We start from the raw sequence: 14,639 nt of genomic DNA on the forward strand, positions 1-14,639 counted from the left end.
TATGTCCCCGACCCGTTGGCGTTACGCGATCCAAAATGACCTTGAGCGGTACTGAATTTTATGCGAGCTCTAAACTCATGGCGAATTAAAAACCAGTATTTTATAAGTTGCTTCTCTGACGCCTAGCAATATACAATAAAGCACTATTTATTTGAATAATTATTAAGGAGTCGTTTCAAAAACACTTCAGTAAATAAAACAAACGGTTCCAATCATTGTATTTATTTCAACAAAACTGCCGCAGGTCGGTGTAGTTCAGATGAACTCTACACGTGTTCGTCCGACAGGTTGTGTGTAGAGGCGCTCCGAGCGACGGAGCCTCGACTTCAACTAACATTTGTATCTGAACCCGTCAGCGCGGACCCGGATGTGGCTTGTTGTAACATTTCATAACATACCGGCGGGAGGACTCGCCCGCGCAGCTCCCGACTCGACTTCCAGTAAATCTACCTAAAAATATGTAAACGCGTCCGTCGCGACGTTTATATCATAATACTAAACAATAATCACACGTTCCGGTAAACACGAGGACTCGTTGAATCAACTGGCTTCAGATCAGACGAAAGTTTCCATCAATACGCAGGTAAAGATTCATTTTTATCCGGCAGCCGACGCGCCCGGCCCGCGGCCGCCGCGCGCTCGCGGACAGTGCGACTCAGTGTGACAGACGTCCGCGTTAAGGATGTAGGAACATGAAGTGGTAAAATCTTTACAAATTATATTTTTTTTTTTTATGTAAAAATCCATCAAAATTCTATTCTACTGTTTTATATAGCTTTGAGTAGTTTAAAAAAATAACTTAATAATTTCTCACTAATGAGTATAACGCCGTCCGCGTTATTAGTAACGACAGGTTTCGATTCCGATTCCGATTCCCGGGAAGATGAAACCGGAATTAGTAATCAACAAACAAAACAAAACATCTCCGGGAGCGCCGCGCCCCGGAACAAACACACACTAACGCTTCGTTTATAACAAAACGGTTTGTGAGACTCAGATCCGACAAAATATCTCGTAATAATACTGTTCAAAGAAAAATAGTGTGCAGAAGGCGTTTGACGCTTTGTGCTTAGAAAGAAATATCGGGGGGAGGATGCAGAGTAATATGGATATCAATTATAACGACGGAGGTCTGCAGCTCAGTGATCCCCGTTCTGGTGGGACAGCTTCTGTTTCTTCGGCGGCGACTCGAACATGGCGCCCGAACGCAGCTCCTTCATCAGGAACGGCACCTGGAGCATGCACCATCGAGTTGTGATTAAAAATACTAATAACGGGAAAGCGGGGGAGTGATGGCCGTGTCCACTCGGTCACGACTCCGTAGCGCAGGTCGTATGGTGAACGACACACGCGCTGCAGGCTGTAGATGTCGCTACCGGTCGGCTACTAACTCGTCAGCACACATTCCCATCTAAACCCATTCCATGTAATTGTAGTCATCTTCCCGACTGATTGTCATAACAATGTGAGTTTGCTGTTTAACGCGAGAATCTATTAAGAATATTTTTAGTTTTCTGTCATACATATGCATACGATTTGCTGTTGAAAGAAAAATAATATAATTATATGAAATAAAACTAATATTTTCCAGACCCACTACGCGTTTGAATATTTTTACCAACATGCTCCCTCCGGTTCGGTGACCGTGTAGTGACCGTGACCGCGTCTCGTGTGCCCGCTAACTATGTTGTATGATGCAGTTAAAAATGACTATAAACGCTTAGCGAATCGGAAAAATATTAATTTTATTTAACTGAATCCTCGCGAGTCTCGGATCCGGTCCATGTAACAGGCAGCTGTTGTGACCTTGTGTTCGAGCTGCAGGTGGTGTAGCGGAGGCAGCGAGAGACAAGCGCGGAGCAGGTTCTCTATGTTGGCTCGCTGCTTGAAGAGGGCGTTGACCACGGGAGCTCCGGCCGGGACCAGGGGCGCCTTCAACAAGTACGCCAGGGAAGACAACACCGCGTGCATGGGGCTCCACTCTACGAAACACACGAGACGGTGTAAGCTATCAACTCTTCATTCGCGAGACTCGGAGGCTTCTGCTGAGACGTAACATGTAATACATGTTGGAAACGATAACATTAACTAGAGAAGATGTCTCGGCGGGTCGAGAGCGGAACCAGCTCTAGCTATTGATTTAAATTATAATTTCTTATTTTTATACAGTGAATATCGAACAACTGATCCGATGAGAAATATATTTGTCACTTAACAGCACGGAGCAAAACAAGTGCAAAGGGACGGAGAAAAACTTAGTTTTATTTTTATTGTTGTTCTGTTGTTTTTTATTAACTCGACTTGCTCTATATTCCATTATGTTTATATTTGGATGCTCCTAGAGATTTATTTTGTTGGTTTGGGACAGTTCTATGATTGCAGGGACAGAATCTTTTTTAGTCTATTAATAATGTCCTGTTGGAGGGCAGGCCTCTCTCACCTTCCGACTCGTCCCTGCGGAAGCTGACCCTGGTGAACAGCTCGGCCAGCAGCAGCAGGTCGAGGATGAGCGGCGTGGCCAGCAGCGAGTCCTCGCAGGTGTTGTGGACGGCGATGGTGTTGGTCCCGTGCAGCAGGATCTTGGACGTGTACTCGTCCATGGCGCGTTTAGAGTCGCCTGGAACGGATATTCGTATTTATTAATACATCGTTTATTGAAAACTCACAGATCATAAGATGATTGTACGCGGTAGAAGCGGGAGCGAGAGATATAACGGCTAAATCTCTCGTTTAGTGGGTTGTAGACTTGAGCCAGTCCAAAACTAACATCAATTCATTCTTGGAACGTATTTCCAAGGCGCAGCCCTAGTACATTAGTTTCTAAGTTGGTTAGATAGAGAGAGGAGCTTCCACGGTGGAGGTGAGCGTGTAACGCGCGTTAGATAGGTCCCTTAAACCTACACCTGGGTCGCAAGAGAGCGACGGACCCGGCGCCCGCACGGTGTATCCATGGAATGATGAGAGGATTCGTCTCGTCACAACCAAACGCTAGACCCAGTCTATATCTAGTCTCCTGTCGCGGTTTCTACTGAGCTATAACTGCATAAGTCTTGTGATAAGGTTTATCTTCTAATTTATATTTAGAATCCGTGCTAATAAAATAAATTTGTATTTTAGGAAGTCAATTAAAAACTATATATATAATGACTATACTTTGCTGGCGTTAATGTGTAGTCTGTGTAATATAACGACTTAATATTATAAACAGCGTTACATTTAGCTTTTAAACATTGACGTGTAACGCTTCATGACAACTTATATTTCCAATACATATTAGATGTACAGGGCTCCTCCGGGTAATGACAAAGGACTCGGTGCTGTATAGTGAGTTGTGTGTGTGTATGTGTGTGTGTTTACAGTATATACTGACCGACGTAGGGGACGTATTTAATGACGACCACGTGGTCGGGCTTCTCCCCCTCGGAGTACAGCAGACGGTTCGCCTCCACCATGTCGTCTACCACGTTGCTTTTCGTTATCTGGAAATGTTACATAATAATTACTACATATATAGTAATACTATTTCTTAAGGTACACACGCACACGCACACGCACACGCACACACACACTGAACAGTCAATTTAAGTTATGTAAATTATATCATGCTGTATGTTTGTATCAAATATAAAACTGGTATGATCAGATCGCTCAGTACTCCTGGAATACTGTTCCTTGACATAAGACCTACATCTAACTACCTCCATAAACATTGCTACGAGAAAGGTTTTATGTAGAGCTCATCAATGTGTGTACATCATCACCTCTTTAGAGCGGAACTGCTTCGGAGCCGAGAGGTTCTTTCCGTCGTTGTTTCCCAGGTGGTTGTAGCTTACTATGGACACCGGTTTCAAACCTGCGAGCAAACAGACGAACATTCATTACACGCTGATTATAATAATTGCATGTAGACATAAGTTTTTCTGTATTAATAAATGTATAAAAATCGGATGAAATAGTGTTTGTTTTCCTGAAAGTCCTCCAACCTTTGTAACTAGAAGCTTTCAGTACTTCACGTATTTAATGTAACTATGTATAATATCTTTGATTTAATTTTTTTCATTATTCATTAAAGCAGGGCCGTCCAAATTTATTTATTTTTTGTGTAACCTAACCTAACGATTTGATGGGGATAAATAACTTAATTCTTTTTTTTGTAATCCCAAATAATTTTATTTTTTTGGGAAAATTGTTTTTTCTTCTGGCAACAATTTTTTTAATATCTATTCGATGGTCAAGACGAAAATGTATCGGGCGTGTACACGGTTGCTATTTGATATATTTTACAATTATGGGAGACATACTGGATGTAGTGCATAACATGGACAACGGATAGTTTTCAAGATTTTACGAAACTATTATGGAGTGTAGGGGACTTATTACATGTTCTTGTATTGTGACTGTGCTAGCTATGACAAGGACGGTGACAGAGTTGGCTAGACCTATCAAAACAAAATGGCGTTGATTGTCCGTTATTCCCCTGCTTTATTCACCACGAAGCTTTACGTGGAAAATCTTTGCTATGAATACTATGTAAGTCGTTTTTCAGATAACTTAATTGTTTAGAGGCGGAAAAGGGACATTGATACAGAAAATATCGAGCCTTTTTAAGTGTTAATTGATGCAATCTATGGAGATTAATTATCACACTCGGGAATCAGAGAGCCATGCGCTTTACATTGCTTGCAGCGCTTTTTTTCTTTAAGAAAATAAATATTTTTTATCAAAAAAAAACCCCGAACTAAAAAATAAAATGCATTATCCTCAGTCTGACTGGTCTCGCAGTCTTACTTGATATAAAGCGACAATCCAACGAGCTGGATTTGAAGCTGTAGATAAAACACTTAACATGGCCGACATGCACCGGACATGTGAAGGAATTTAAAAGCACACTGACATTATTCAAAACTTCTCTAGAACAAAATTATATTTTACGTTTAAAAACATTACTTAGAAATGGAAAATTTGGAAACGTGTAATTTTTTGGAGCAACTGAAGTACAGGGACGAAATAAACGTGGAATTTGAGCGACGATTCATAGATTTTAATAAAATTCAGAGTGACAGCACTCTCGTCCATGAGAGGTCGCAGTGGAAACCTGCAGTAAGGGAACAACAGCATCTGGAGTTGAGTATTTTAATCTCCTTGTTGAACGTTTCCCGAACCTGATTCGGTCTTATTCGGTCTTAAAAAAGTTTTGGTCTAAAAACCCATTTTTAGACCAAAACTTAACTCGATTAGTTTTTGTCTAAAAATGTGTTCAATGAAGGACAGTACTAATGTAACAGTGCGTATCCAACAATGAGTTTTATAAAATCGAAATGTAGGTCTTCATTAACGGATACATCGCTTGAGCTCGCACCGCGCCCAGTTACTGCCGAGATTGACGTGGATTATGACAGAATCGTAAAAATAAAGAAATGAAAAATAAAAAAACCAAGCTGACTACAGCTTCATAAATAACTTAATGAATGAATCAGTAACTTACAAAGTGACCTGCACGCTTACTGTCTGATTGTATTTTAAAACTAAAACCGTCTGTTTAAGTTGAAAATACGAAAACGTGGTGATTATAAAGCCTGTCTAAACTACAGCCACTGAACAGAGTTGAGGAATTATCACAGATATTATTCGTGTCTGTGCTCTTATCGCATATAATATTCAATTCAGCATATCCTCTAACCGGCCGTGACCAGGAAGTCGACTAGCACGGATTTGAGCTTGGTTTGACCGGATTTGAAGTCGTCCCCGGCCACGAACACTCCTTTCCGCTCAGCGAGCTCCACCAGCCCCGGGACCAGCGTGTTCTGAGGAGAGCCGTTGATGTAGCAACACTGAAACATAAACACATACATTAGTTATAGCTCCTCTGTAATCTGCCCATGATTCTGGAATTGAGTTCCGACTTGTCGAGAAATTAGTGTTATTTAATACAGCGCCACCTGTCGCCGCAGCGCGACACTTCATACAGAACTTTAAGGCGCCGTGATTCTCGCACACTAAACAGATATTCAGGATGAATTTAATCTATACATTACTGTAATGTCTGCGCTATTTATTATTAAGTCTACTAACACAAACACAATGAGACATAGCCAGACGTTTTCGCGTAAGATTTACAAACGGACGGACATCCATTGTTACTGCCATACTGTAAGTATCAGCGATACATATTTACTTCAACAGTCACATCTTTCTAACCTTCACTTCTGTACTCTCACAGACAACAACAATTCCTCTGTAAGCAGAGAAAATCATTGTTTACTAATATTTTTTACGCTTGCAATAAATTTTATTAAAAGTTCAATGAACCCTAGTCCAATTTTAAACATATATATCTCTGAAGTATGAATTTACAAACTTATAGAGCTAATATATTACCCAAAGTATATTTAGATTACACAAACAAAATGTAACATTTACTAATTTAATATCCGAAGATCTATATCTTTAAAACACTTCACTGAATCAATGACCGAGAAAATGTGTTCGATGAGTGTGTGTCTGTTTGTGTATGAACAGTATCATTATCTCCGTACCCCCTCGTCGACGGCTGCCATGGCGAAGATGGTTGAAGGGGACACCTCGGACACATTCTGCTGTAAAGCCTTCTGCAAATTCTCAGCTGTATCATGAACACCCGGAGTTACTTCGCAGAATCTTAAAGCATATTTAAAATTAATTCATATTTAGCCTAAAATTACATACATTTGGGTGAAAAAATACAAAATACATTATATGAATATGTTGTAACAGAAGTTGCTCAATTTTTTTAATTGCCATATAAAATTTAAAGAGCACAAAGAAATGAATGCGCAAATAAATAAACATTTCTCTATGAATATGTAAGATTGTTGTCTGCACTTCATTAAATGTCATCTATGTAGAATATTTAAGTAACATTCATGTAATATTTTTTTAATTTTTTTAACACATAACAGAAATAGTTTTCACAGTCCCGGTTATGTGTTATTAATATTTTGTAAACATTATCTACACACATTAAGAGGTGCAGATAACAAAGCCTTAAAAACCTCAATTATTTATAGTATGTATAATTTCTGTTCTTCAAAGTATGTCAGCAGATGTTGTTCTTGTTATTATTGATATAAACTAAAAGCTTTATCAGCCTGTAGCTCCCGAGTTAATCTTTCATATTTTTTATATATTAACATTTAACATAATAATAGATTTAGATTTGTTGTTTGAACTATGTTTAGTTATCTGTTCACAGTAAAACTACTTGGTGAATGTCTACGAACAGCTCCTTATACTGTAAATGTGGCTACCACAATAACCATTGATACTTTATGGTGGGAGATAATTTGTTTATATAAGAAAAAAAATTTACTTTAAACAATCTTAGCTACAGCACTGGTTTATTGATATTATTGTTATAAAAATCTTACGACTATTTGAATGGAGGTTTGACAAAGTGTCTCTCGGGCATTGTTTTGAAAAACCTTGTCTATGAGCATAGAAGTTTAATTTAAAAAATATATATCGCAGTCACACACATGCATATTAAAATCGACGAAGACGACGACGTAGGCAAAGTATAGTTTATAATAAATGTTTAAAAAAATACGCAGTCCTAATTACAATGGACAGTACCAAAATTCAATGAAAACCGATAAAGAGAATTAATTCAAACCAATTTGTGTTGAAATATATATTTTACCTTTCAGTGTTCGCTGTCCACAATACGATGACTTTATCCAGGTTATTCTTGTCTCGGAAGTCTTTGATGTCAGCTCTTATCTGTAGGTACTGCTCGTGTCGAGTGCCGCGGATGAGGTTTAAAGCACGATCGGCCTGGAAGAGGAAGAAGATACAAAACACGCGATAAAACTATTTGATTTTATTTCATATTATTATTTATATGCCATTAGTTCATTCGCACTTATATATCGCGGAACATTCTGCCAATGTCAACGTTTTTGTTTGTTGGACGAATTATAATCTTGTACCGTCGGGAGGAAACTCGAAGAAATTTGTAGAATAGAATAAAGGCGTTTATTTTATAATAATAGTTATATATATATTTACTAGTTACATTTTTACCAGGAACTATTCATACTATTTTATCTTAACTATGAAATGACAAAAATCATGAAAGTTTTACTTTTCTTCATAATTGTAATAAATTATGGCGGTAAATTAATAAAAAAATTTATTAAAGATACGTTCTGAAATTTTCATATTCATCTTCCGAACTAAAAGGAGATAATTATAAAACATTCATCATAAAAAATATTAAAAACAACCGGCACAGCTTAAGCATCATATAAGAAATTTAATTGAGAAAAATGATTAACAAATTATGATCTATATCAAAGATAAACTATTAATTTTAGTAAAGAAAAATTAAGAAACGACATTTTTATTTTTATTTCTAATGATCAATAAATAAAATTGAATTTGTTTTTTATCAAAAGTATAAAAATAATTCTAGAAATACGTAACAATTGTTATGAATGAGACGGTGACAAAGAAACAATCGTTCAAACGAATCTGTAACACGGTACTTGTTATTGAAAAAAGATTCAAACATTCGTAAAACGAGACCATTCCGATAAACTCTACCGTGTTTACAAAACATTGGACGAGAAATCGATGACAAGGATTTTTAATTATTTTTTTTTATGTGATCAACAAACAATTTTTTTTTATTTTGACATTTGCTGTCAAAGCTAATTTGTTCATTTGTTTAAAAAATTTAGAAATTAAAAATAGTATTATAATTTTTTAAATAAAAATATATGTAATGATTTATAAATTATCTGTAAATATTCCGATTTTAAAACGAGATTTCAACATAAAGAATAATATTATTCAGAAAATTATTGCGTCTCCTAATTGAGAATACGCTTGTGTTATTTAGCTATGTTAATAAAAATATCCACAACTATTAGCACAATTTTTTTTTTGGAATACGCCAAAGTAACAATATGATAAAAAACAAAATGTCTACTACGTTTCCTCAACACAGTATTCAAGATTATATTTCATCCAACAAATAAAAAGGTTGACATTGGCAGAATATTCTACGATTCATGTGCGAATGAAGCCATAACATTATAAAAAAAAATCTAGTACCAAATTATTATTATGATAATTAAAAAGAGGTTAACATAATTATTGGAAGTGATTTTTTTCTATTCAGATTTTGTATATTTGCCGAACACAAAAAAAAATCTATTATTATGACCATGCTAAATCAATTTTACAATTCATAGAAAACAACAAGGTATGCAATAATGTGAGAAAATTCTTTTATTGCTGATTATGTAGATACGTTATAAAACTGCATTTTTATGTGAATTTCAACATTAATTTATCTTTTATTACATACATGTTAGTGATTATATAAATATTTCTTTCTCACAAAATGCTTTGTATGTCGTGTCTATCAATTCTCTTCAAGTTATAAACGGTTCCCACTGTATTTTCGTGTGTTGAAAAATTAATATATTTTTTTTAATTTATGCTATGGCTTCATTCGCACCGGAATCGTGGAACATTTTTCAAATGTCAACTTTTTTTATCCCCCTAATATTCTTGTAAAATCTAATGCTGGTAACACTGACGTAATTGTATCACGTATCACTTACGTTTAATTATGTTCAAGGTTAACGGATACTAATCTATTTACGTGGCATATAATTAATCCGTTTTTATCCTCACTCCATAACAATAAAGACATTGAATCCTAAATACTAAATTCTATTCCCAGTATTATAAGTTTCATTCAACAAACTCCACACTAACAGTTACTAATTTATATAAAAGTGCAAACTTTTAAGTTAAAACCAGTATTAAGCGGTACTTATATTATCATTTCATTAGAAACGTCTATCATTGTAGTCAAAGTAACCAAAATTTATGAAATATAGTGACAATTCTTAGAGAATATATTATGTAATTTGAAAACTAACAGATCGACATAAATATGTCAAAAAAATTAAATTTTGTTTTAATAAAATTATTATATACCTTAAACATATGAGACCATATAATACAAGATAATAAAGGTATAGGATTTGACCGTAGGTGTATGGGGTAGATGTAACCCAACGATAATAGAACCTCAATTACCGAGGGTAATATACCCACGTTGATTGTATGAGTTAAGTGCATCGCGTGAGTGAATACTATTACGAAACGTTTAAATCAACATAAGCGTACGAACTTAAAACTATACAGTAAATAAATTACGTTCAAATCAAGTGATATCATTATAAAAAATAATTATTATTATAAAATATTACTCCTATGATAAATAGGTCCTACTAGGTCTATCTTTAGTTTAGTTTAGAATATACCTCCAAATACCTAGTTGCTATCGTTAACGTAAGCACCGACAGTTTTAATGTTTTAGTTATCCTGAGTTATATATATACGTGTCAGAATTGTGAATTAAATCTGTAAAATTTGATAAAAAAACTGATACAGATGTAACACGAAAAAATAAGAAGAAAAATTTGTAGGTAGGCTATTGATTTTTTTTTAGATAACACAATATAAATTTATAACAATAATTCAAAAGACCGTATAATACATATTAAAACTCTTTGTTATTAAAATAATATAAGCATTATTATATTCTAACTCTATAACAAAGCAATGTTACATAAGATGTAATTACGTCACCGATATGACGTCACTACATTCCCGAAGTAAACACAGAGTGACACAGAATAAAACAAACACAGATAAAACAGTAGAATGTGTTGGTTTACGTGTTACCCAAAAAATAATATTTGGATTTCTATACAAGTTTACAGTAATTAATGTTTTTCAATGGGCTTAATTTCTCCTTTGATATACCTAAGGCTTATACGACATGAAAAGGTATTCAAATTTATCTCTTTTCTTCGTTTTTCATCTTAAAGTCGTATGTCAATAACACAGATGTGCCGACTTTATTATTAATCACAGAGTAATGTTGTAAACGGACACTTCATAAATAAATTCTCACCTGGTTGGCAGCTATGAAATCCGGATCGTATATAGCCGGACGGGGTTTCATGGTCTGCATCTTCTTGCGGAGCTTCTGCTGCAGGTCGTAGTCTATGACCTTGGCACGCACCATGGCGTCAGCTAGATTCATGGGGCTTATATCCCATCCATCTATAACTGGTTACGATATGTATATGATATTATTATTTAATCATTATCATTAAATTTCTTATAATCTAGTTAAATCCATTCTAATCTTCAAATTATTAGCGTGTGCTTGGAGATTTCGCTAGTCCAGTTTTATATATTTGCAAACATTTATTATTAATATTTTTATTTGCGGGTAGTACTGTTTTTGAACGTGTCTAACATTTAATTCATTATAGCGTTATATTTTTGTTCTTGTTAGTAAGAGACTGAGTAACTTGTAAGAGACCTATTGTTAGTTAATTTCTAAATATATTATAAAATATATTCTGTTATGAAACAAAATGTCCTATATGTATATCTCACTGGAGAAGTAAATAGGTCCCGTGTATTACTAGGAAAAAAAAAATGTTTACTAACAACAATAAAATTCCTAAAAATAACTATAGCGTACATAGGATTTATGTAGAGTAATATTTATACCCCAACTATAAGTTCCGCGCCATCGAAGTACACAGATAACTTACAGATTTTTCGTTAAGCTAATACGAAATGTATGAATGATAAACCAGAAACTGTCTGTATATAGTGACAAATAAAAACATGCGGTAAGTTCACGTCAAGTCCGCTGTCATGGAATATTTATAGAATAAATTTGAATCAAATCTCATTTGTTCTTATACAACTATTATCCAGGTTAATCCTGTGTATAGACAGAAATGTGAAGATTATTTGAAAAAGTTATATATCATTATATCTGGAAAAATAATAAAAAAAAATCCTCACTATTTCAATGACATAAGACAAGACAAATCCATCAAAACTATCAAACAACTTCTGTATCTTCAGATTGTTGAAACTAATTTAACTCCTTCTCCATTGATAAGCCAGAAAGTGTTTAAACATCTGCACCAGTAAAATTAATATGAATAGTTCTCTCGAGGACATGTCTACGAGTCTCAGAACAGTCTGAACTCTCAGTTGATTATGACCAGTTCTAATTCCCTACGAAAATGATTGCTAACTACCTCCACATGGTACTTAAGAATAATATTTCATATAGGCACTTAAACAACTTCACCTTTGACGGTCTCAGAGAATGATCAACATCATTTTTACCCAAAAAAAAAATTTATCACTACTTCAAACAGTTTGTATATAAAAAAAAAAATCTTTCAAATGTCAGCGAATGTCCGATTTCATAATAAAATTATGATTCATGAAGATAATATATTATTCCATAATTTACAATAAATTTCTAGGAATCTTACAGATCATGACATCTCCGAATCTAAGTTTTCTTTCTACCTCATATTAATTGTACCGAAAATGTCTTATTTGCTATAAATAAGAGTACAAATTTGTTTCAGATATATCATGAACACTCATTGAAGTGATTTCATAAAAAAAAAAATGTCTGAACATTTTTAAACAAGTATTCTTGTTAAGCCAAATTATTGTAATATTCATATATAACCAACGAGATTAATAGTGTACACATTGACCATTGAATTTTGTCGAACTGACGGCAATGTTATTATGAGCTGATTAAGTGAAGATCACATAAATAAACGTGTTACACATTAAATTAGTGCATGACGGTAATATACATTTACAACACTAAGTTTTGTTATAATAAATAGTTTGAGATCCTATATTAGTCATTATTTCATGTTCTTTAGTTTGTATTTGTAATTCTTTACTAGAAAAAAAAAAAAAAATTGAAGCGACAGATGACAATGTGCATATAATTAAAATTAATTAATAATGTTAAGTAAATATTTACCCAAATCATTGGGATCAACCATTGGCAGCAGCTGTGACATAGCAACGTACACGTCCATACCCCTCTCGTCAATACCGAGACGAACTGTGGATGCTTGAGTTATAGAGCCATACCTAAAAAAAAATTACATTATATATTGTATAATTTATATTACGACTCTACTCTTCTCATACATAGCATTCAATTGCAAAAATCTAATAAGAATCTGCCAAATTCCACTTACCAGTTAGAATCCATCTCACCATCCTTGGTGTTCCAAGTCAGCTTTTCTCTGTTAGCTATAACAGCGGCTGTGAACGTGGACCCATTGTTGCCTCCCCAACCCACCAGCATTACACCAACTTTCCCCACTCTTCGATCAGTTCTAATTGATAGTGATGTACTGTAGGGCTTTGCCTAAGTTTAAAAAAAAACATTTTTGGTTTACCTTTGCATATTAATTTAAAATCGAATACTATGATTACATCGAAATTTATGTAATATTCACAACATTACAGAATTATTAGTTACAAATCTTGGTGTTATAATTATATTTTAATCATGAGTATTTCTATAAGTTGCCTGAAAAACCAGGCGATCGATACGGCACCCGGCATTAAATCCCATTCATAATTTATATATATTACAAGTTTTCAACTCACCACCAACTTGTTATCCACCGTATCAACAAGAGTTTCCTGATATTCATACTGGGAAAATATATAATCGTCGGTATATTTTATATTTGGCGAAGACACCGTTAGGTTTGAGGTTGTAGTCATTTTAATATTTCTTTTCGTTATATTCTCTAGATTAGCCGGAATCTCAATTTCTACTCATAAATCAAAAGGTGGATTTGAAACTAAATGGTTAGTTTCAGTTAATTATAAAAAAATATGCAGCAACGTTGCAACGTTTTGCCAGTTTAAATTGAAATTAAAAACACGACTCCCCGATTCAATCAATCTTAGTAAGTAGGGAGTTATATACTGGACAGTACGTCAGACGTCAATGCAACTTGCAAATATGAAGTATAAAGTATTCTCCTACGCGACACTCTTTATGTCACTATCAATACTCACTACTTATAAATCGGTTTATTGGATTATTTAAAAAAGAAAGATATTTTTAGCAGTTTGGTAATTTCTCAGCATAAAGAATTTTAAAAAATTCCCTTATATAAACACAATTATGTAAATACGAATTTTTAAGTCAAAAAAAATAATTGGAATTATAATTATAACTCACACTCACTCCCTTAACATTTATTAATATTAACAGTATTGTAGCAACAAATATTTCATATATTTTATAATAAAATACACAATATACTACTCTAATGTTTTGTATACACTTTATTTTAAATATTTGCACATTTTTTTAAGTAAGAAATACAACGTAATTTATATTATCTTTGCTGAAGAAAATTTACAGAATTATGATAATAGTAATAATAGTTATTATAAAAGAATAGTTATTATAAAAAATATATATAATTAATTAAGACCTTTAATTATAACAGATTCGTATTAGAAAACGCTAAACTAGTTTAAATTTTTAGATATTTTGTTCTCCAAATTTATCTTATATGATTGATAATTTATCAATTTATTTGTTAGTTGGTACTCATTTTACACAAAACCAATTTAAGAATATACAGTTTGATTATTATTATATAGTAGACTGTGTAACACACGATTTTATGTTTATTTTTTGTTGTATTCAGTTAAGTACTAATTGACATCAGAAAAGTTGTACAAAATACATC

At 33.9% G+C, this 14,639-nt stretch overlaps 1 protein-coding gene across 1 annotated transcript; it reads right to left on the minus strand.

Annotated features, from left to right (window-relative positions):
* Positions 1 to 206: 206 nt before the first annotated feature.
* LOC116771115 (inositol-3-phosphate synthase) lies at positions 207 to 13,904 on the minus strand. Its single transcript, XM_061523179.1, has 12 exons — positions 13,534 to 13,904; positions 13,116 to 13,288; positions 12,893 to 13,005; positions 10,979 to 11,136; positions 7,679 to 7,812; positions 6,537 to 6,657; positions 5,681 to 5,831; positions 3,762 to 3,853; positions 3,371 to 3,479; positions 2,441 to 2,617; positions 1,807 to 1,982; positions 207 to 1,232 (listed from the first exon to the last, which is right to left on the minus strand). Exons 1-12 carry the CDS (start codon positions 13,651 to 13,653, stop codon positions 1,140 to 1,142), a joined length of 1,617 nt encoding a protein of 538 aa, XP_061379163.1. The 5' UTR covers positions 13,654 to 13,904; the 3' UTR covers positions 207 to 1,139.
* Positions 13,905 to 14,639: the final 735 nt, after the last annotated feature.

This window comes from Danaus plexippus, chromosome 17, assembly GCF_018135715.1.
Source record: "Danaus plexippus chromosome 17, MEX_DaPlex, whole genome shotgun sequence".
Lineage (NCBI taxonomy): Eukaryota > Metazoa > Arthropoda > Insecta > Lepidoptera > Nymphalidae > Danaus > Danaus plexippus.